The 24,399-nt window shown below is 51.8% G+C and overlaps 1 protein-coding gene across 2 annotated transcripts in view; it reads right to left on the bottom strand.

Annotated features, from left to right (window-relative positions):
• The window catches only part of SMOC2 (SPARC related modular calcium binding 2), a 150,689-nt gene that overhangs the window by 72,400 nt on the left and 53,890 nt on the right, over nt 1–24,399 (bottom strand). Inside the window, exons 3-7 of one of the 2 annotated variants that reach the window (XM_069487770.1) lie at nt 13,165–13,271; nt 11,957–12,056; nt 6,412–6,459; nt 3,573–3,656; nt 1,933–2,007 (exon numbers count right to left, since the gene is read on the bottom strand). In XM_069487770.1, coding sequence (XP_069343871.1) covers nt 1,933–2,007; nt 3,573–3,656; nt 6,412–6,459; nt 11,957–12,056; nt 13,165–13,271 — 414 coding nt within the window. The remainder of the gene's footprint in view (nt 1–1,932; nt 2,008–3,572; nt 3,657–6,411; nt 6,460–11,956; nt 12,057–13,164; nt 13,272–24,399) is intronic. The other variant, XM_069487771.1, reaches the window with a different exon arrangement.

Genomic DNA, 24,399 nt, shown 5'->3' with positions numbered 1-24,399 from the left:
TAAAAATTAAATTTGCTTTTTTAAAAAACGTATATTTCCAGTGCCATCATCTATAATAGTTCTATATTTAATTTTATATTTGTTTTATATTTTATATTTGTGTTTAGGTGTTGCCATGTTGCTTTCAGAATCTACCAGTAAATCTGAAACATGCAGTGTTCTAAGTTAAATTTCCCAAGACTGATTTGTATGATGCAGAAGCAACTGAAATAAGAGAACTTCTGAAAATAGGGTGGCAAAATGGAAGAAAACTCAGTCTCTGAAGTTCATACGAGAAGCATACAAGTCAGAATCTTTACACAATAGGGAATACTTGTTCATAACAATCGTTTCTGAAAAAAATAAATTCTATAAACATGTCTTTAATTTTCCTGCCATTTGTATGCATGTATGTGATGGTCAAACCCCCGGACTTAGCCCTGTGTCACCGCAGCCCGGGACGAAGGGTAACAAGGAGCAGCTAAGCAGTCACGATCCAGGGGTGGGAGGTGGCAACAGGGACACCGTGGGTGGAAATCCTGCAGGAAGCGCACACGGGACCCGCCCCCTCCTAACCCCCGATGCCACCACTACGAGCCACTCATGTCACCTTTTGCGGCTGAGACTCCCCCACCACACGGGGTGCCGCGGTGGCCGGTGACATATCAGGACTCGGGCGTCTCCCCTCAACAGTCCTTGAAAGGACGTGCAAGTCAGGACACAGGTGGGAGAAAGGAGAATCAAACAACTCTTAGGATCCTGAACCTTCTTATCTTTCTGTAAGTGGATATTAAAAATATACTTTGCAGGAAAACAGCTAACTGCCGATAACAAAGCTCTGTTGCAAGCGGAGTCTTCCTCCGTGTGTTTGCAAGTTTTCCACTCAAAGCTGAGCACAGAAAACCCGTGTTTTTGCTAATTCTGTGCTTCCTCAGCAGCCGAATGCCTCGAACCTGGATGACTCTTTCCTTCACTGAGAGTTTATGAAGTCTCAGTTTGACAAGGCCAGAGGAAACACACCAGCAATCACCCCAGAGCTCAGGTGCAAACTACAGGGAGTCAGTTTTCGTGAAAACAGTCAAAATCACTCACCAAAGATGAAGCAACCCACTGCTTGTCTATAAAGCATAGAAACAGTCAGTTTTAAGAGGTAAAAGTTCTACCAAGCACTGTTTTGTGGCCAACCCAATCCACAGTTTGGAGGACTTTAAACTAAAATAGCCAAGTGTTTTGACATCTCTGAAATTAAGTCAAAAGCAAATATTTACTAACAAATATTTACATTTTTATACTTAAAACTATAGTTCGCTTGGCCCATACAGAGAAATCTTTTGAAGAATTTTAAAAATTTAGTAAAAATGCCAAAATTGGAAATATATTTTGGTGATCAAGCTGGAAGACGTATTTTCATGACTCAGTAGCCAAGGAAAAAGATACACAGTTGGCCCCAAACAACAGAGGTTTGCACTGCAGGGGTCCCACTTACACACAGGCTCCTCCCGCCTCTGCCCACCCCCGAGACAGCAAGACCACCCCCCTCCTCCTCCTCAGTCTACCCAAGGTGAGGATGATGATGTTGAAGACCTTCACTATGATCCACTTCTGTTTAATGAACAGTAAGTGCATTTTCTCTTTCCTGTGATTTTCTTAGTGGCATTTTCTTTTCTCTAGTTTATTGTATGAATGCAACACACAATACATATAACATACAAAACATGTGTTAATGGCCATTTATGCTGTCGGTAAGGCTTCAGGTCAACAGCAGGCTGTGAGCAGTTAAGTTTGGGGGAGTCCAAGTTACATGTGGAGTTTTCACTGGGCCACCGGGGACGGCGTCCCTCTTCCCTTGTTGCTCAAGGATCAACTGCTCTATACATTGAATTCCATGGAAACAAAACCATTTTCTGGACCTATTAAATCATTTCTTACAAAGTGACGTTGGCCCCATCTTACCTGAATTCTTATTGGTTTTGTTCTGTCGACTTTTAACTTGCTCCGTCCAAAGGGTAGGATACCGTGATGCAATATCTAGGGAATCAGAAGAAAATGATGATTATTTTTATTTCATTATGAAAGCACAAAGTCCTCAATTAAAGATTTCAGCAGGTAGCCTAAAATCCAAAAAATTCAATAAAATAAATGAATATACATTGTGCATTTTTAAAGAAATTATTAAAATGATTATATGGATAAGACAAAGAAAATAATGATATACATTTTAAGACATTATTTTAGCATATTTTTTCTTTATCCAAAAGTGTAATTACAAGCTATTTGGATCCAGACAGGTTTTACTTTAAAAGAACTGGATTTTAGAAAAGTGTCCAAATGTATAAAAATATCAGCTTGTATGGCAAAAATGGTTATTCACACGTAACATACAGGGTTTTCGCTCAGGTAAAAGACTTGATACAAGATGCAATACGTAAAATATAACGTCTGCCTAAAACTTTTCAAGCACACATCTCTTGTAGTAAGTAACATTGTTTATCAAACAAAACTGGGTGTTTCCGGTGATGGTCACCGTCACGCGACTGAGAACACAGACCCCAAGTGGGACCCATTTGCATTCACTGTCCACATGACCTTGGACAAATGACCTCTGCGTTCTCGTCTGAGGACCGGCACCTGGCGGCTCAGTCAGGTGACGAGCAGGAGGACACGCCATGATGCACTTCACGCATTAGCTGTTATTGTTATTATTTGCAAAGCGCCGTGCAATTCTATACTTCAGTCTGTGATTTACTCATAATGTGTATTTTTTATACTTTGCCTTCAGATCCTGTCCCCGTTTGCTCTGAGGATTTGTTGTACCTTTGCAAATACCCGAGACAATTTATGAAAGGTACAAACAGGAAATCTGTCCTTGTCGTGACGACTTGTGAAGATGGGAAACAGTAATAGAAAATGGCATGTGTTATTGCGCCCTTTGAACTATACACTTTATGTGACCCAAGTTGTAAAATGTCAACTAAGAAGTTTTTATTTAAAAAAAAAAAAAACAAAACTCAGCGCTCTGCTATATAAAGTCACCATAGCGACATTTAAAAGCCCGAGACCCAAAGTCATCCGGAAAAATAGTGGGTGTCCTCCGTAAGTTGCAAATGGCCAAACGCAATCTGTTTTTGCGCGTTGGTTTGCCGTATTATCTACATTTAGGGTGCACCACACGCTGTTTGCATTTGCATGTGTGTGGTAGGATAATTTGTACAGTAAAGCAAATGAGCGTGCACGCCATTCACGCAGCTGCCTGTGTGTGTGGATCGGAGACTTGCAGTGCACGAGACGTCACCACGAACCGTGTGCCCCGTGCTGCACCTGCTCTGACCTGTGGCTCATTCGTCCTGCACAGCTGCAGCTTGGTTCCCTCTGCCTCCGTCTCCCCGGCCCCTCCTTCCACTCTCTGCTCCTGTGCATCTGAGTTTTGTCTTTCGGTTTATCAGATTTTGTGTATAGGTGAGATCGTGCAGTGTTTTCTTTCTGGCTTATTAGGGCCATTCCGGATGCAGCTCTGACCCGGATGACGCTCCCCGCCCAGCTGCCTGGCCGCCCTCGTGCCCGCCCTCCCGCCACCGGTCGTCCCCCGGGCTCACCTTCCTCATCTCCTTGAGGATGAGTCTCCAACGCCGGAGCCGCGGCATCATCTGAATTCAGAACGGAAAAGATTTGCAAGGAGACTACAATTATGAGAGTAAGGGAAGTAAGTGTGCATACAGGATGGATGCAGGACTCGCACGCAGCCCCCCAGTCGACCACCCCCTGGCACGGACGCAAGGTTGGCGCTGAGGCAGGGGCGGGAGGGAAATGGTCAACGTGGCTCCAAACTACGGGGGCCAATGAGGGCCATGGGCTGGATGAGGAAGAACAGAGACAATGTGGGCAGGGGACGTCAAGTCAGATAAGCCACAAAGTCAGGTCACCAGATGTTGTGAAGGGACACTGGCCGGAGGAGGGGCCGGAGCCTCACACCCCCAGTGCACCGCTGTCCCCGGTGGAAAGGCGGGGCCTAGAGCACCGTGGACGGGCTCCCTCCCTGCGCATCTCTGCGCACCTCAGCCCTCCCTCTCTCCACCGCTACCGTGGCTGACACGCGTGAGCATCCGAGGTTCCACGTGGGGGCCACAGGGACCAGAGCGGAGGGTCAGAGAACGGAGGGAGGTGTGCAGGGGGTAACAGGGACCTCCACACCCGTCTCGTGGGCCACACCCACATTTCATGTGAAGACTCTTTATTTAATGAACTGAAAGGCCCCCTTGGGGTCCCTGGGAAATTTAAGGTTGTGAAGCACTTGGAGACTCACAGGTGCCAGTTCTGTGAGCCGGGAGTCCCCCGACACCAGCCCAGCCCAGGAGGGGCCACGAGGCACTGGTGGGGCCTCCAAGAATCAGCCTAATTGTTTTCCCCCAAGCGCGCTCTGTGGTCTCGCTCAGTGGTGATTTCAGGACGGAAATACACGGAAGGGCTGTAGGGACAGGACAGCCACCAGGGCTGTTGGGGGAACGGCAATTCATACTTTCACAGCCGTCTGAAGAGTGAAAATGAAGTTTCTCAGAAGGCTCTTTTTTTAGGGGAAAACTAAAAAAGGATTTCTTAAAAAGTCTTTAACATCGAACAATTGAGAAAATTTGTTAGCTGTCAAAATGCTGACAAAGATGCAAAATCACTTGTTTGAAATATCCAAGTCTAACATTGATAATGACTATCAACTAGAAATATTTTGCTGTTAAATATTTTGCAATCTTCTTCTAAGAAAATGCAATGAAATGGGGAACATATTTAAAACATATTTGACATATTACAGCTCTTAAAAGAACATAAGAGAATGTCTTAGAGGAACATATTTGAAAGGTTTTGGAAAGACGAGAATCAAATACATTATTGCTGGCGTATTTCTGCTGAGGCCTAAACAGGTCACCACTCTGGGGCCACCAGTGTGTTCCCAAAATCACGGGGGGATGGCACTGGGGGGGCCCAGCCCACGCTGCATGTGAGGGGAGGGCGTGGCCTGAGGACGTGCTGAGTGAGGGGCCGCGCCAGGGTCCCCCCGCTCTGCGCCTGTCTCCGCTCCTCCCCGTTCCGCCTGGTCCACCCGATGCCACTCCACACCCCGCCCCGGAATATCTCTGTCCCGACACAGCAAACCCTGGCAGCTGCCAAACTCGGCATTACGAAAATGAAACAAAGTCTTGGAGAGCTGCGCGCTTTTCACTTCTTCTCTGTCAGGGTTTGCTGAGTGCCTCGTGCCCGTCTGTGAGCGAGCTGTGCGCTTGGCTCTGCAAGCCTCCCTTGTGACACGCGTGTGTCTGGACCACGCGCTTGCTCGCCGCTGAGATTCACCTCTGTGCCCGAGTCGCAGTTCCAGCATCTGCTTACCGTGGGCACCATATGAACCGCCATGAGCTCATGTTCAGCTGGAAAGTAACAGCAGGTGTGACAGGGACATGAGCTCAGAAATGAGGCATTTTCCTCAACTACGAGGCTTGCTCTGTTCCATGTCACACCTGGTAAAAACTTCCTTTCTCGTGGTAATGCCACCTCTGAACCCCCAGTGAGAGGTCTCCAGATACCCCAGATTCGCTCCTTGCCAATTTGTCCCTGTTCACGTCTGTGTCCTAATAACACAGAGACCGTCTCACAGATGGTCTCCCAGGGCAGGGACGGTGCCGGCCCGGTTCCTACATGTGCAAGATCGGGCTGGACAGACCCGGTCTCCTGTCTCTGTCACTGGTTCCCTACACCACAGCCTACGTCAGGGAAGACGAAAGTGTCGAAGACCTCGGTAATTAAACCCAACCTCATTTTGTCTCAAAGCAATTTCTGACTTTCCAGGTTGACATCAGAGGAAAGCGGACTGTCCCTGGAGTGGAAGGAAGTAGCCAGGGACAGCAGAGAGCGAGGCGGGGACCCTCCCGGCAGGTCTTGGGCGTGTGGTTGCCACTGAGACACAAGCCCGGGGGGCTACAAAGTGGTTTCCATGAGAAATCTGGTCAACTACTCTCTTCATTCTTGCTTGTCCCAGAGGCCGTGATTGCTGCACATGGGAACAGCACCCTCCTCGCAAGGAGGGTCGAGACATCAGAATTCCGTGTGGAGCGAGACGCCGAACCTCTGAGCCCTGCGCACCAGCTCTGGCCCACGTGGCCCACGTGGTACCCGGCAGCATCCACACGCAGTCCCCACACAAGCCCCGTCTGAGAACCCCCGACGTGGACCCAGGGTTTCCCAGCAGAGTGTATGCCCAACCCCAGCAAGGTAACTGGCAACAGCAAGCATTGAAGAAACGTTTGTTGAATGAATAAGGAACCAACGGGCTGTCTCAGCCTCACTGGCATCACTGGCACATGTTTAAGTTTTAACCTTGAGAAGTGATTTTAAGGCACAGGTTGGGTCAGATGTTCTATAGCATCTCAGAAATTCATTGAAGATAGTTACCTGTTTTTCCTGCGCCTTCCCGTTGGGGCAACTTTTCATTTATGGAACCTAAAAGAGGGAAGTAAGGAACGAAATTAGTTTGGAATATCTAATGGTTATCAAAGAACACATTATGCAAATATTTTGCTCCATTTTGATTCATTCACAGTGCTCTGGCAGTTTCTAGTTAAATTCTGTAAGCTGCCTGGTACCCTGAGGGGACAAGGTCTCCCTAAGTCATGAGCCCTGGACTAGGACACCCAGGATCAGATTCTACTTCCTGTGCTAAGTAGTGGGACACGGCTACAAGGCCCCTTAGCCAAAATATTACAGTTCCTTCGCCCGAAAATGTCGTCCTGACCTTCTTAACATACCTCACCAGGCTGGGTACTGAAGTACATTAGGTAAAAAGGCAATGTTATAATATAATGTTATAATAATAAAATGTAATGCAACTAAAGATAACCCTGGTTTAGTTGGATTCTGATGTATAGATATGAAAATTGAGGAACTATCTTTTTGTATTAGAGTATAGGAAATATACTAATTTGTGACAAAATTTTTAACATTTATATAATGCCAAATATTTATATTATAAAGTGCTGTTCTTTCTTTTCCAATAGACTTAAACTGCTATAGGCATCTTTCTGTTTCCTCATGATTATTACACTTAAAGAAATTAAAAAAAGGTTCTGTTCAGAATTAATTAGAAGTTTATCTGCTGATGAGTTCAGAATGTTCTGTTCAGAATGAATTTAGAATTACCGTGGCCACATCTATGCTAGGTAAAACCCTCTACAGCAAAAACATCTCAGAACTGGGAATTTATTTTTTTTTTCCATTTTGAATATGACATTGAAATACAGATTAGCAGGTACATTAAAGATATAAAGTTTATGACATTTTTGAGGGTGTTTTTATCTTGTTTCTCGGAAATGCGATAGCTACATAGCAGGAAATTTACCCGCAGTGAATCGCTGTGGAGAGGCCCTGGGACAGCCGGGAAGCAGCGCGGCCACTTGACCTTCGTCCCCCAAGTCCCCCAGGTCCCCCAGGTCCTGATGAAGGCAGCGAGGGGGTGCACATGGCTCAGCAGGTGACTCACGGGAGCACGTGCGACCATCCTGAAATGCTCCTTTCTAGCCATGTTCTCAGGCAGCGCCAACCCCCGGCAGTCTGAACGGGATTTATACGGGACACGCCGGTGTCCCCACCCCCACCCAGGGCCACATATCTGAGAAATAGCCAAATAATGCACGTGTGAAAACCTGGCGTTCCCGATGGAGAAAAAGGAACACGGTTTTCCCGGTTCCTCTGTTTCTCCACCCGTTCTGGGTACTTTCTAAACCGAGTCAAGTCTTTGCTTCCCAGCCGTTGCTGTCACCGTTTGGTGAAACACTTCATCACGTCCAGGCCTCAAAACACAGGGTTTCACTTCCGGCGGGAACCCCGGGCACGGCACTAGTATGTGTGGCCTTTTCCTGAAGCCCCAGACCCGCCTGGGCTGTGTCTCCCCACAGATCCAGCCTCCCTAGCAAGCCCGCGTTTCTTAGGCAGCAGTTTGTTACTATCACATGTCCCCGAAATGAGGCAAAAAATATCTTCTCCTTTTGACTGGAAATGATAATACTTCGCTAATATTTCTGACTGTAACTCCGTAGGTTTTAACACTGTGAATGAAATGAGAAGACGCTAAGCAGCAATCAGCACACCTGCGTGAGGCAGCGTCCATTGAACTGAGATGCTATTCTGTGACCCAAAGGCAGAGCAGTGCGAACCGCGGCTTCAGGCTGGATCAGCGGCTGCGGGTGCGACTCGCGGTGGGACCCGCCTCCCGCGGGCGCCCGTCTCTCCCTGAGCCGACCAGCGCGGCAGCTCGCCCATCGGGCTCCGAAATTCAGTCGGTATTTACTTAAATAAGCCCATACAAGAACGTCTCTACTTTGGTTTTCAAATATAAGGAATAATTTTAAAACAGAACCAGATGTCTGTCCCTTGATAACCGGCTCCGAGATCCAAGTGTCTTGCAACGCAATCTGGAGGAGACCCCGACAAGGATCCACTTCCTCCTCCAGCCGCCTGGGGACCGAGGACGTCCCCCAACCTCCCTGCCTCAGTCTCCAGGATGGGAAAACAGCTCACGTCACTCTCCGCCTGTCAGCGCAACCGTGCAAACGAACGTGAATCCGGCAACAAAACACTGCTCCTATCCCGACTCTACTTCTCTGGAGACAGGGATGTGCTGACCCCCCGTGTCTGCCACAGCAAGGTTCCCGGATGCAGGTGCAGAGACCAGGGGTGACATGCAGGGCGCTGGGTAGGCAGGGACGGTTCCGCAAACCGCGGCCGGTGCCACCTTCAGCGCTGATCACTGTTCGCAGATACGAGGACTCCACCAAGTGACGTTCCTCTGGCTTGTATTTCGAAGGACACACTTGTATTTCTGCTGTGCGTGAGATCTCATCCCATTTTGATACTGTTTTAAAAGGCGTGGCTATTTTAGCAATAGAGTACGCATTTCCAGTGCAGAAAACCACAAAATACAACGTGAGGAAAGCGTCTCTGGTTTGAGGGAGGAATGATGAGCTACCAAGTCGCGCAGTGCTAAGCACTTGGTTCAAATCCAGCCAGACTCGGCAATCACCGCTTGGTGCCAAAGCACCCTCGTACACCTGAGTTCCGCCGTCTCGGCTGGGCCCCTCCTCCCACCCTCCCCAGGCGCAGGGCGCGCTGTCCTCATACCCCCGCCCGCCAGTCCTGAGCGCCTGCCGGCTCTTCCCTAAGAATCCCCAGGAAAGGACGCCAGACACACGTGTCTTTAGCGAGAACTCGAGCCGAGTGTTACCTCTTCCAGGGGCGTTCGCAAGCTTGAACATTTTCGATTTCTGAAATACTTACACCCACACACAAAAGTACACAAAACACAGATGTACCCACGATGGACTGTCATCAACCAGGGACCCCCGTGACCCGGGACAACAGCACCCAGGGCAGGAAGAGGAGCCCCAGGTCAGCTCCCTCCACCACAGAATCCCCCTCTGCCGCAAGCACCCGCCCACAGTGTGTGACATGCACCCGTCTGTCCGTGCGCTGGACCACCTCGGGGACCCCCCAGTGTGTGACACGCACCCCTGTCTGTGTGCTGTACTGCCTTGGGGATCCCCCCCGTGTGTGACATGTACTCCCATCTGTCCGTGTGCTGGACCCCCAGTGTGTGACATGCACCCCCATCTGTCCGTGTGCTGGACCCCCAGTGTGTGACACATACCCCCATCTGTCCGTGTGCTGGACCCCCAGCGTGTGACACACACGCCAATCTGTCCGTGTGCTGGACCCCCAGTGTGTGACACACACCCCCATCTGTCCGTGTGCTGGACCACTGCAGGGCCTCGCCCAGTGCTGGAGCTGAGCCTGGTCTGTTGTGAGCATGGACGGACTCGTGGTTGCGTGCGTGTCAGCCAGAGACGGAGCTCCCTGGTGTTTGGGGACAGCAGCTGTGGCCCACAGAACTAGTCACAGTCTCGGGCAAAGTGGTGCCCGTGTCCTGCTTCTCTGCATTATCTGTGAGGCTCCCGTCCACATCTGCAAGAAGTTAAATTGCACCACGGAAAGCCTGTGGGTTCCTCACCTGTGGGGAGGAGGGTGTGCGCGCAGGGCTCCCCTGACTCTCCCTGAACTTTCCAACTCCCTCAGCGACTCCCCACAGATCCACAAGGTTTCCAGAGTGTTCCTAGCACCGACACCTGCTCCCCACGCCCACGAGTGCTCAGAATAAATCCCGACGGCAGCTGTGGATTAGAGTTTCCGTCACTGTGTGGGAAACATGGAGCATGTGAGTCACAGCGACCAGGTGAGCAGGGGCGAGGCGACCCCTGCCGAGCGGCGTCCAGGCTGCCCCCAGAGCCGCGCGGCGGAGCAGGAACTCACTGCCTGCAGCAGGTTCCTTGGGGAGACTGCCCCCCCAAATCAGCTCCTTAACCCGGGACACTCGGCTCCCTGCTCAGTAGCATTTCCACACAATACCTACCAGATTTTAAGTAAAAGGACAGAACCCTTTGTTCCCTAATCCACTCCTTGAACCAAAAACCAACATGAGTAGTTACATAAATGGACCATTTCTATGTAGGGAAATGTTGCCGATACCTGGTTGGGAAAAATAACACAAGTGAACAGTGTGCACTGATTCCAGAGACAAAGCAATATTTGGAGACGGCACGAAATTCAACCAATTTTGCACATGGTTTTCTAAGAAAGTTCTTTTGGACACTTCTTAATTTTTCAGATGGCATCACTAAAATCACAAAAATAGATAGCCACGTTGCTTTCCCCTTCATAGCACAAGGCTCAGCTCACACGCTGCTACACGGAAGGAACGAAACAGCACGTGAGAGCGTCTTCCAGAGTGGGCGGCGCACACCGAGGCCAACTCCATCATGTCCTGTTTGCTTTTTCTTCTCCCCCATGAATTTGTAAAAGAACTGTTACATGTGAATGTTAGCTTGCTAAAAACACATTTTCAGCAATTTTGGGGCCCTGGATTATAGAACAGTTTCTAAAAATAAATATATTTTAGTTCCACATGATGTACACCCAAAGCCTTTCAGTAATGACCAGTCACTTGAAATACCCAGCTGTATGTTATTGTGAATTACAGATCTCGTCATTCTCACAGAAGCCGTAGACAGCCTGAGTCTACCCTGTGCCGGGCTCCGGGTTGCTCAGAATGCCTGAATTACGAACAGAATTCCCAGTTACAAGACGCCTGCCACTTGAAGAGAAAATTAGTCTAAAAGCAAACTCTAAATGCAAATGTTTCAATATTTTACATCAAAAACTAGGAACAGTGCTCTGCACTTTAGCTGTTATATTAATATAATGAAATATGCTACCTGTCTTAATCTGTATAATTGAGGAATTTGGATGACAGATCACACAATTTCTTCACAGACGGCTCTATGGTCTGGGTAACTCTCCCCAACAAGTTAATCAAACTTGGGCTGCAGATTATTTTTAGATGAAAATGATATGAATCATCTATAGCATTTTCAATAAAATAGTAATGGAAAAGAGAACATCTTGTAGATTTTTATCCTGCTAATTTTGTTATTTTCTGTACATCAAGCTGTCTTCTGAGGAACAAAATAACACAAATAAACCATCTGGATATTGACCGATGAAGAATGACCCACTTTTTCTTTGAAAACATACATATGAAACCAGAAATTTTCACTTTTTTGGCCAAAGAAAACAGTTGGTCATTTCCCCTGGTGACTTGGGGTTATTTTTCACCTTAGGATCCCGAATCTCACCCACCGTGGTTCAGACCCGGGTGTCTCGCCGAGCTGTCCCCTCCCTCGTGCGCACACACGCACCTTTGCTTCTCTCCTCTCAGACACCAGCGTCGCCCAGTGCTTAGGCTGCGTCCCTGACCCCCACCCGCGGTTGCTGACAGTCCACCCAGGCTGCATCTCCTTTCGAGTTACGAGTCAGCCCAGGCAGGACGCCGGGAAGAAGCGGCAGCCTAATGCCCGCGGACGTTCCCCTCTGGGAGTCGAGTCGGACCTACCCGGGCACCTGGGCGTCTTGTGGGCCACGGCCGTGCCGCTGATGGGCCTTCCGTTGGGCGTGACGCACCAGCAGTATCCCGTGTAGCTGTGACACTGGACCTGCCGGGAGGGGACAAGGGGGGTGAGCTCTCCCGGGGTCGGCACAGGAAGCCCCTCCCGCTCTGAGGCCAACTCTGACCCCCCAGCATCGTCTCAGACAGGTGACGGGTGTCGGCGCACCCAGCACCCCTGACACTGCTGCTTTGCGTGCGCAGTGGGGACAAGGTGCCGCCCTAGACCACAGGGTCTCACCGACGGACCGTCAGAGCTGCTGGCACGTGCCGGGGACAGGAAGCGTCTAGGCCTCACGACCTGCGAGACGGAGCCCAAGCTCTAGTCCTGCGAATGGGGACACTGAGGCCCGAAGCTGAGGAGACTTGCTCAGGCCCCCATGGGTCCCCGGCAGGGCCAGCGGGAGGGGTCTGGCGTCCAGCCGTGGGCAGGATGCACCCCCAGCCCAGGCACCACCGGCGAGAACCGGTTGCTTCCATAGCACCAGCCCCTCTGCATGGCCTCTCGCCCTCTCCTTCCCTCGTCCTGGAAAGGCCAAGCGACCATTGCAGACACAGAACCGGCGTTATTCTCTGCTGGATCACAGGCGTGGTTCCGCTTTTGTTTTCCTGCCGCCGTGTTAGCTAGCATTGTATTGTAGGAGTTTTTCCTTAATAAAGAATAGCAGCACTGACACATCAGAGTGAAGCCCTGGGTTATGCTCCCGACAGCGCCGTCGGCTACGAATCTGAGCACACGCTGACTCGGCTCCGCCTCCATCTGCGAACCCGCCGGCTCGGACTCCGCCGTCGGGGAGCTCTCTGCCGGCACAGACGCCGTGTGACTTCCGCGTGCTCCCGCATCAGTTAAACCCAAATTAAACTCCCAGCAGTGAGCAGGTCACAGGAGGAAGCTGCCGCGGGTAAACTCAGGGTGAGGCAGGTGCGGATGGCAGCGATGGTGGAGCACCTGGCAGGAGCACCTGGCAGGAGCACCAGGGCCAGCTGAGGACTCAGCACGGACATTTACCTGCACGGCTGTTTACGCCCCTCGGGCTCGTTATGAACTAACCTCTAAAGTGCACAAGGTGATTTCCCGCAGAACAGTCCTGTCCTTCCATGCCCACCCCGGCACCGCCCTCCCCCAGCTGCCGGGGCAGCCCCCCAGCGCGGGCAACCTGGCTGTAGGTGCCGTCGTCGTTGCACTCCGGAATGAACACTTGCTGGAACTCCTTCCGGGCCTGCTCCTGGGTGTACTTCCTTTCGGCCACACACCGGGACATGTCTGCGGGGAAGCAGAGGGCAGAGGTCATGCAATTGCAAGAAGACAGGGCACAGAGCACCGTGAGACGCAAGTGCCTGAGTCACAGATGCGTCGGAGGCTGGAAGGGGCTTCGCAGGCAGCGCGGCTCCCAGCAAGGAGAGCAGGAGCCCCGGGCGGGCAGCCCTGTTCCTATGCTGGAGAGGGGCTTGGGGCAGAGAGCAGATCATTCTCCACACGGGATGAGTGGGGAGACTGAGGCTCAGCTGGTCCCTGGGAAGAGGGTGGGCCCTGGACAGGCAGAACCGCCGGCTGTCTGGCCAGGCACAGGCTGGCTCTGCCGGTCCACAGACAGCCGTCTGAGCCCACCAGGATCCCGGCCAGACGCAGAGCTGGGGCCAGGTCCAGACACCACCGTTAAAACCAGACGAAATGGCAGGGACTGGGGAAGGGGCTTTGGGGCACCTGGTGGGGGCCTTCCACGCACACCCGCAGCCAGGGCACCTGCCCACGCCGAGGCCACCTTTGCCAGGAACCCGTGGAGCATGGCTGGTCTCTGTTTCTTAGACTCCAAGGATCTCAAGAGGAGACTAAGCTCCTGCCCCTTCAAATTCCACAGGGACAGTCTGACAACCAAGTGCATAAAAGGTCAGACGTCCTCAGAACACCTCCTCCCTCCCCGAACGTTCACAGATTCATGTCAAAATTACTGCAAATTACAATTTGATACACATCACTGTGCTGCTGCTGCTACTTAGGCAGGTATCTCCCAGGGACTCGATAAACCAGTAAAGATGGAAAAGTCTAAAATCAAGCACATCTCATCTCAGTCTGGAGAACGCTGCTTAGGGAATAGAGACACGGCAACCAGCAGGGCGAGATCCACGGTTCTCCTCGAATCGCACAACCAGAACGGAGGACCGCAGAGCCTGTTTCAGACTCAGGGCGTGAAGTGTGAGCCCCGGTCAGCGAGGGCCCCTCCGCCCGGGCCCCCCGTGGCTTCTCACTGCCCAGGAAGAAAGTTGTGACGTTTCTCCAGGGCTGACGCCAGGAGCACGGCCGCAGGCCCCGGCTTCACTGCTCTGGACCAGCACACGGTGTTGCTCATTTGAATTTTAAAACTTGAAAAGAAAGGCCTTCCCAGTTGTTTAAGTGTTTCCAGATTTAAATAACGAGCACCGAGGTCGTGAGAGTGTAAATACCCCCTGGACTCGGAGGGGCACCTCCGCAAGTGACGTCCACCCCCATCTTCAGACGGTGACTTTCTGACGCCCTGGTGGCTACGAACTGCTGGCTTCGACAGAATGCCGTGCTGGGCACCCGCTCAAGGGCGCCGGCGACTCTGCGCTGGCTCCGACGGCCACAGCGTGCTGAGTGGGGGCTCCACGATGCAAGTCCTTTAGGGCCTGTGCAGGACTTATCCTGGGCGCCTGCAGAACCGCGGGGCAGCCTGCGGAGTCCGGATCACGCTCCTGCATCCCGGCTCCGGGCCCTCCGTCTCGGCTGCGTTTGGCCCCGCGGCCGGCACTCGGCAGCATGTGGTTTTAATGCAGTCTGTGTTTCAGCCGAGGAGGGATCACTGCCTCGCTGGACTTCGGTCCTGGTTTTTTTTTTTTTTTTTTTTTTTTGTCTAACCTGTGGTTTTGACTGTGTAAAAGGAAAAGCGATATGGGTTCCAGCTTGCAAGGGCTCAGGGCAGGGGTGGGGCTATAAATTATTTCCAATATTTGAGCTACCACAGATTATGCCAGAAAAGCATACGTTTTTCCCAAACAACTTGTGGGCTTTGTTCCCGGCTCGGGCTTCTTTTAAAGACCTCACATTTGCCACTGATCAGATAGTTCTCAAACATGCAGCCCTTGGTTTAATAGAATATTAAATTCCAAGTTTATGCCTAGCATCCTGCAGACTGTTTAGTCACAGAAGACAGGCAGGACTCAGCGGCGTGAAGTGCGGAGCCCACGCCAGTCCCCCCAAGCCAATCTGTGGTCACCTTACTAAACAAAGATGCGAGACAGTAACCTCCTGTTATGGCTCATTCTCCCTGTGTGTTACCCTCACTCCAGATACCTTGTGTTACATCAGCGACAGGGTCTTTCCTACTGAGAAGCCAGAGCAGCAGCCACCCAGATCCGGCCTGCCGAGCAACGGAAAACCACGGGGGGATTCACAGCAAAACAGGGACCCCCTCTGTCCTCACTCCCACTCCAACCGAGCGTGCTCAGTGTGCGCACTTAGGCTAGGTTAGACGCCCTCTTTATAAAAATCAGAATATTACACATGCCCTCAAATTATATTGTCTCCAACTTCCTAACTCTTAATCAGTTTTGAAAGAATGGAACAGAAAGGTTCGACACCTGCCCCCTGACACCTTACTTACAGGGGATAAATTTCTGCCCTTACTGCATTTTCACTCTGTGTGATGCTTGCGGTTAAGTTAAAATTGGGCAGTTCCCTAATCGTTCAGGGGCCTTTTGAGATTTTTCTCTGGACGCTTTACTGCCAATTGTTTGGATATTAAATCCTCAAAATATAAGCAAAGTATTTTTTATTGTGGTACAGCTCTGTGTAATGCAATTTACCATTTTAACCATTTTAAAGCGAACAATTTAATACCTTCTCAGTGTTGTGCAACCTTCACCTCTGTCTAGTTCCAGACGTTTCCATCACCCCAGCAGGAAACCTGTGCCCACTAAGCAGTCAGTCCCTATTTCCCTCCCATCCCAGCCCCAGAACTTTTAATCTACTTTCTGCCTCTGTGGACCTGCCTGCCACGGACACCTCATGGAAATGGAATCCTACAATCCGCGGCCTTCGTGTCTGACTTCCTCCACTCAGCACGATGCCTTCGAGGTTCGCCTATGCCAGCTCGTATCAGAGCGCCGTTCCTTTCTGTGGCCAAATAATATTCCCTGGTACGGAGAGACCATGGTTTGTCCGTTCACCTGCTGATGGACTCTGGGTTTTCCATCTTTTGGCCATTGTGAATAATGCTGTTTTGAATATTCACATACAGGTTTTTGTTGGAACGCTTGTTTTCCAGTCTTTGGGGTAAATACCCAGGAGTAGAATTCAGGGGTCACACGGCAGTTCTGTGTTTGACTTCGGGAGGAAGCACCAGGCTGTTTTCCACCATGACTGAACCATTTTACATTCCAACCAACAGTGGAAAAGTATTCCAATTCTCTGGCCAAAATTTATTTTGTCTTTTTTTTAAAAGACAGCCATCTCAGTGGGTATGAAGTGGTGTCATAATATTTTGGATCATAGTACTTTTCTACTTGGTTAATATTGGGAAATTCTATCTTAACTGAAAACTATAATATTAATATTTTAATTAAATAAAACTGTTAATTTAATCTCCTTCTAATTGAAGACTCTAATCACTTTTTACTAAACCAAAGAAAAACTATTGGATGCAAATTTGGTGAAATATTTTTGCTCTTACCTGAAAGAGCCAGGACTTTACCCGTAAAAAAGTCATCCCTGTGCTCAGAAGGCATCAATAACTACAGGTTTTTAATAGAAAATTTTCACAGATTTTTGGTTAATGAGTTTTATAAGCAATTTATTTCTACCAGGTTGTTGATTTCCCCCTCTCAGTTGCAAAGTAAAATAGGGACGCAAGCTTGTTTGGGTATCGAGATAAGCTAGTCATGGAAACTATCAGAACGTGATGCTCTCTGTACACCAGAAATAAACAACAGCGTTTTATGAAGGTTATGTCTATGATGTTCTTTTAAACAGGAAGCAAATAATCCCCTGCTTTGCTAAACTCTCAAAACAGGATTAAGCATAATCAGAAGAGAACTTTGCTGCATATTTTACGCAGAAGGATTTTGGAAAGCCACGATTAGAAGGAATAGGTTAAAGGAAGCTTTGAGGTCACCTGCTCAAAACAAGGTTGTGAAACGGTCGTATTTACAGGTGACCCTGAACTTGACCATCCTCAGCTCAGGGAGCTCCTCTCTCAGGGACCCTGTCCACGCCAGGACAGGGCGACACAAACACACTAAGCCAGACGAAGGGGAGTCGAGTCTTCCTTGAACTCTGCCCGCTGGTCTCCTACGATGTTTCGGTTTACGCCAGAGATAACGGGTCACGGCTTTGACGCGGCTCAACAAGCTCCCACTGCGGTAGGGAGAAACCTCTGGGAGACTCGTAGCTCCAGCGTCCCACTCACGTGACACAGAGCGAGGGGCCAGCCTGGTGCCCTCCTGGCCGGCAGGTGCTCCGACTCCAGGTCTAGCACGGCTGCTGCTGACGGGCACAGGTGTGCGCACTCTCTGAGGTCAAGGCCAGTTTCCACTGCTGTCTCCTGGTGACCTGGTGCAGGGCCGGGTGGACACAGCTGGGTGCGAACACTGTGCACCAAGATGGCGCCCGAGCCGAGGAAGCGCGCCCACCCGTGCGGTGCCAGAGGGGTGGTGGCCCTCAGAGCGGCACGCCTTTCCTTTCTACTGGCAGCAAATGAAGGAAGATGCTGTGTTTTAGAGCTGTCCCATCTTACCCGGCCCTAATTTTGAAGGCCAGACTCGGAGAAGAACTAGCAGTGGAGCTGCGGTGCCCTGCGGCATGGGTGGGACGTCCTGCCCGACCCCGATGCACGTGCAGAGGAGCCCGTGGGGTCCAGGCCAGGTGCTCCCCGCTGCCGCCAGCTGAGGGCCCAAGGTGCGTCCCCATGACAGACTGGCCAGTCTATCAAACCTCCTGCCCCTGATGGAGAAGGCATTATCTCAGGCAAGGGGAGGGCAGGAATGACATTCTCACTGTAAATGAACAAAAGCAGCAACAGTATCCTAGGAAACCCCTAAGTGTGGAACGGGGTTGCCAAATTGTAAAGGAAAAGTTAAGGCAAACGGCAAAGCATTGCAAGAACATATTACGGTATTCAGACAATCTTCCCAATACTTACGGAAGAAGCAACCGATCGTGACCGTCTCCATGGTAGTAACCATGATTCGATGCATCAGTGTATTAGTAGATGATTGCGCCAGTGGCCGCCAAGTTCTCTGCTGTAAGTTTGGCCACCACCTCGCAGAGGGTGGAGGCCATGTCGCAGAGGGTGGAGGCCACGTTGCGCTGTGCTGTGCGGCGCCTGCTCCCGGGGGGAGCCACTGCTTTGAGGTCACAGGTATTGCTGACACGCACGGAGAAAGATCTGCTGACACGCACGGAGAAAGATCTTCTCGTTAGTGACATGCCAGGAATATTCTGTTGTGTTTCTGATCAGGCCCGAACGTGAGAGCGAGGCGCTGCCTCTTGTCATGTCTGCCGCCGTCTGCAAAGAGGGCTTTCCGAACATCACACCTGTTAGAGTGCCGCGAAAGAGCTGCGGCCAACACGGCTGGGGTAGAGTTTCCGCAGGAGACGAGACAGCGAGGAGTGAGGCTGCATCACACAGCTGTGTTCATGGGAGGAAAGAAACCTGACCCGGGCACCGCGTGGGCCAGAGACGGCACCTGGCCAGGAGACCCCGACAGAGAGTCACACACACACTCACGCTCGCTCACACCTGCTCACACACGTGATTCTCACACTCACACCGTCATACACACATACACACAGCCACATAAACTCACATGTGATTCTCACACTCACACCGTCATACACACACACCATCATATACACACACACACAGCCACATAATCTCACATACTCACACACGTGATTCTCACTCACACCGTCATACACACACACTGTCATACACACACACCGTCATACACACACACCGTCATACACACACATACAGCCACATAATCTCACACACACTCACACCGTCATACACACATACACACCATCATACACACACCACAGCCACATAATCTCACACACTCACACACCATCATACACACACATACACATGCTCTCACACACACTCACACACTGTCACTCCGACACACATACACACGCTCTCACACACACTCGCAGCCCCACACGACGGGTTGCTTGTGCAGTGCCTGTGTCAGTGAAGAACATGGGACAGTCAGTATCTTGCTGGGAGTGACCGGGTGACACTGCTTGGCGTTAGGTGCCGGCTCGTGGGCTAAGGAAGCCCCGGGGGGCTCCAGGGCGGTCGCAGCTCCTGTCCGGGCAGGCGGCACGGCTGGGCACGCGCGGAGTGCGGTGACGGCGGATCTCTGGCCTGTGTCCAGGTCACTGGCGCAAGGCAGGCTTGTTAAGAACAGTTTTATGACGAGAAACTCTCCAGGTAGGAAGGATTCTCCCGGTGCGCCTGACCGACTCCTCATTTCAGAGGAGGACAGGGCGCCCCGCGAGTCCGGGACCGGCCGGGGCTCCGTGGCGTCTTCACTCTGCGGTTCCAAGAGTCTGGAATCGAGTGGCTTCGGGGCACCGGAGTCCCCCTCGCCCGGCCGGCGGGGCCGGATGTGCGGTTTCCCCTGACGTGGCCGAGCCCCCCTCAGGCCCGGGTGGGGAGGGCAGAGGTCATCGCTAGAGGCATGTGGCAGTTCCCGCTGTGCTTGGACTCGTGGCACATTCCTTCATACGGCTGTGACAGGGACACCGGAGCGGTTCTGGGATGGCCACGCATACCGGACGGGAGGACGGACGGCCTCCGGGCTTTGTGTGGAGCCACGAGGACCCCTCACTGGTTTCGGGTGTGACGAGCCCCCTCGATGGCCACGCAGGCTGCGGGTCGCCTCCTTCCACTGAGCTCTCGGCAGCGGCCTGGCCCGGGGCACGTGGGCTCCCTGCCGACGCCCTCGCACGGCCGGCCCAGGCCCAGGCCCAGGCCCAGGCCCAGGCCCAGGCCCGGAAGAGCAGGCTGCAGCTCGTCCTCGCACCCAGGACAGGCCCTGCTGCTCTTCCCTGAGTCACGCCTGCCACGGCTGCTCCAAACCGGATGTCCTGGAGCACGTTGCAGGTGGCTTGCCCAGGACACCCGGGACGTGTGACCCCAGACGCCTGCGGCACTGCTGGCCACAAGCACAGAGGCGTCACCACCGCACCGCAGGAGCTGCAGAGAATGCCGGAGAGGCAGCTGCAGACAGGGCGTCGGGCCCAGGTCTCCACGCGCAGCTGGAGTGGGGAACAATCTCCAGGGAAGGGGCTTTCCAGGGGCTCCTGCGGTGGGGGCTCTGTCTCGGCAGACCCAGCGGGGGCGAGAGGCCCCAGCACCAACTCCAGGGTTTCCGCAAGGAAAATGCCACTTGGCCAGTGCGGATCCACGCTGCAGTCTGGGGTCTCCTGGGAAAGAGTGACGGTTCCAAGAGCTCGCGGGAGCAGCACCGTCAGTAGCACCTGCGGATGCACGTGTGGAGTTGGGGCTCTGACGTCCTGGGGCCGCGGGCCTGCTGCACGGGGTCTGCTCTGCGCCCCATGCTGCGGGGACTGGGCCAAGCCTCGGGCTGCCCTGGAGCGGGCGGTGATGGTGACGCCGCGGCAGTGGAGCACGGTGACAGCGTCCTCCACATGGGTCAGCTCCTCACAAAGCCCTGGTCTTGCCAGTCTCCAAGGAAGATGTTTTGTCAGATATCTGTTATAATTTTGTTTCCAGAAATCTCAAAATAATTCCAATGTCTTGGCATTTGACTTTGTCTTCTTTTTTTTTTTTTTTTGCTTTTTTTACTTAATGCCAGAGATTTTGTTAAAAAGAAAGACAGCCCTGATCATCTTACATCAAAAGAAAAATATTAATGTGTTTGCTGAGTTCTGAAAACACAAATTCCACAAATTTCTATGAAAATATGAGAAAAATCCACCAGTATGAACCACTGCAATTCTATCTGAGGTCAATGGTGAGATCATAATGTAAAATGCATAAGGCATTTAAATCCAATTTAATTAAATGTGGACGAAAATATTTTAATTGTTGTTTCCAAACTAGTACATCCAAGAGACAGGCCTACAGAAGGATCACCCTCCAAAAACGTGAAAATGCCCTCAAAACGGTGAAGACAAGCAGGAGCCTGATCTGTGGGGGCCGTGCTGCGCCGCTCCCGCCAGTGCAGGCCAGGAGTGGCCTAGAGACTCCGCGTGGCTGTCCGTGCTCCCCGAGCGGATCTAAGGGGACAGTCCTCTGCCCTCTCTGGCACCTTCGGGGAGGGACGTTCTCCACCTGGTTTTCCTGAGGAGCCTGCAGTGCTTATGCTCGGAGGGAAGCGGGGGAAACGGTAGCACGGGCTGCTCCGTGGCAGCCACGGCTTGTGTGTGGCCACGTCAGCGCAGGGCTCGGCGACGCCTCCCCTGATTCCGCGTGAGCGGCTGCGGCTTCTTTGGATACAGCGGTGGGTGAGCCCCTGCCAGTGACCCAGCCGGGGAAGGAGCCTGTCCCCCAGTAAGGCCCTAAACCACGGTTCCTGTTTTCTGGAACCCCTCTGTAAGGCAGCCCCCGGGAACAGACCCAGCCCACCCAGCTGGAAGCAGAGCCCCTCGGAGCTGCCCGCAGGCCACAGCTGGAAGCTCAGATGTGCCACACGCAGTCACGCGATAACCACAGTGCGTGGACAACCACTCTCCAGAGACTGATGGTAGCGTTTGCTGCCCTGGCACCTGCAGTGCCAAATAGCACGATCTTGAGGTCCACAGACTTGGCGTGTTCTGTCCTCGTCCTCTGGATTTCAGCCAAACACACCTCTGTGAGGCAAATTTCATTTCCATCTACTTCTCCCGCATCATGTTTTCGTGCCACGTTTTTCTGGTGTAAATCTTCTTCAGTGAAGCGGAGAATTCCAGCTCGGGGAGGCGCCAGAGCAGGGAGGCTGCAGGCACGGGGGACGCAGACAGGACAGGCGCAGACAAACCAACGCCGACCTCACCGGAAAGGACGTCCGTGTTAGGTTCAAATCCGCCCTGTCACACAGGAATCCGACTCGGCCCTGCCCGCGGCGTGGCAGGGGTCGGGGCAAGTGCTCGGGGGGACCACGCTGGAGGCCAGGGCAGGGGTCTCCGGGGCCTGGCTCCCACCCGAGGGACGGCCGCGACCTCGGCCTCCACGGAACAAGCCCCTGGGCTCTGCCTCGGAGGCTGCGGCTCCCGCCGGGGCCCAGGCCATTTGCAGGACGTTGGCGGGTGTGTGTGGGAACAGGGCGAGGAAAAGGACCGTGGGTGACGTGGCCGTCCCACTTCCACAGCACTTGGTTTACAAGCTAAGACTGCATAGGCAATTGCTTCTAGAAGTTCCCCTGAAGAGTACGTCATCTGAATTTAAATTTATTCTTAAATTGTTTCTCTTTTCTCAGTGCAGACAGCAGAGATTTCTAACTATGGTCAAAGCATAAAATCACATCTGCACGCTCCTCCGGCGTATGTGTCCTGCACACGCTAGTCACACACACGGGTTTCCGTAACCCACGACCGCTGCTTCCGTGGCGAAGCACTCCGTGGACCAGGCCGACCCGGAACGGCTGTCCTTCCTGGTGAAGCGCGGGAGAGCTCTGCCGCAGAGCATCTGCACTTGCGAAGGCGGGATGCGGAACGAGACACACGGCTCCCGGTGAGCACGTGTCCCCGGGCTGGAAAACGCAGCCCGATTGTCACTTGCTCTCCGGAGCAATGAGCTTACTGGCTCCGTGTCGAAGGCCAAGTTAGCAGATTCCCAGTGTTGAGGCCGGATGGGAGGCTGGGCGGGGACGGAGGTCTGGGGTCCTGTGTTCACGGTCCCCGTGATGCAGGCGCCACCAGGCCTGGGACACACACCCCTCCCTGCACCCAGGAGGCCCCCCTGGTGCACACGTGTGCCCCGTGCCACACGGTGCCTGGCGCGGTGTGTGGTGTCCTTCCACGACAGTCCCCTTCCGGGACGTCCCCTCAGGGGAAGGCCTGAGGGCCGAGGGTCACTGCGGGCATCTGGGATTCTATTGAAAATATCACACAGGACCACAGAGAGAAATGGACGTTTATGGAGAAAAAGATACATTTGTCACTTACAAACGCTGTTTAAATGGCGTGTTTAGCTCCCCCCACACACTACAAAGAAAGCTGGAGAAATTACTCCTGCTTCTAAATTCAGAGTTTCGGTATATTTTTACTGTTGAGAGTTTAATTCATACGAGCCTATAAGTCAATGAAATACTTTAAAATGCTGTTGGTTTGAATTATGTTCTTTACTTTTATGGGAATTTTCTATAGAAAAGTATTTTATATGTGGTTTTATCATTTTAAACTATTTTTCTCTACTAAGATAAAATTTTACTTGTGAATAATATTGGTTTCATACAAAAAAATTATAGTTCTTTTCATGAACACATTTCTGAGGTGCCATCATTTTCTATCTGAGCTGAAGCTGGAAGAAAACTCCTTCCGGTCACATCAGCTGCTCAGGTTTTAGGTTCGCTGGAGTCAGCGTCACCCATCAGCTACCCGCCCTTTCTTTCTCTTGTTTTGTAATTGCATTTTATTTTATTGTTCAAGTAAATTTTACTGTGTATATTTAAGGTTTCTGACATGTTACGGGATATGTACAGATGTGCCATGGTTGCTATGGTGATCCATATTAACATATCTGTCATCTCACATAGTTACTTTTTTTGGAACAAGATCAGCTAAAATCTCCTTGGGTGAGCGTGGCCGTGGCCGTCAGCCACGGAGAGTGGCTCTCTGGGGAGAGCAGGTGCTTGTCCCCAGCCCAGCTCTCTGGACCTCGGTTCTGAGGTAGGGGGTCCGTCACCCGGGCACTCGAAGCAGCCCCAGGGAGCAGCCTAGTCCCAGGCCACACAGAGAGTGGCTCTACCCCTACCCCTCTGTCCCTCTGCCCCTCTGTCCCTTGTCTCTCTGCCTCTCTGTCCCTATCGCTCCACCCCTGTCCCTCTGTAGCATTAATTTCACTTCCACACCTTTAAACCTCATGTTTTCTGATTCAGATATGATACTATCACTGCAATATCTTTATTTAAATTTTTAATCAAATACTTTTTTGCTACATTTCTTTCTTGCAAACTCAATAGCATGTTGACCTTACTGAGTGACTGCCTGGGGAATGGACACGCTTGAAGCTCTGACTGGGGGGGACGGGGTGGGGGAGGGGAGGAGTGCACACCTACATGATGAGAGTGATGTGCACTGTCTAGGGAATGGACACAACTAAAGCTCAGACTCGGGGGGATGGGGAGGCATGGGCAATGTATATAGCCTGATCTTTTGTACCCCCTTAATGAGCTGAAAAACAAACAAACAAAAAAAAAAAAAGAAA

This window comes from Eulemur rufifrons, chromosome 15 (assembly GCF_041146395.1).
Source record: "Eulemur rufifrons isolate Redbay chromosome 15, OSU_ERuf_1, whole genome shotgun sequence".
Taxonomy (NCBI): Eukaryota; Metazoa; Chordata; class Mammalia; order Primates; family Lemuridae; genus Eulemur; species Eulemur rufifrons.
Note: the sequence above shows the minus strand (reverse complement) of the source record. Positions and strands in the feature narration are given on the sequence as shown.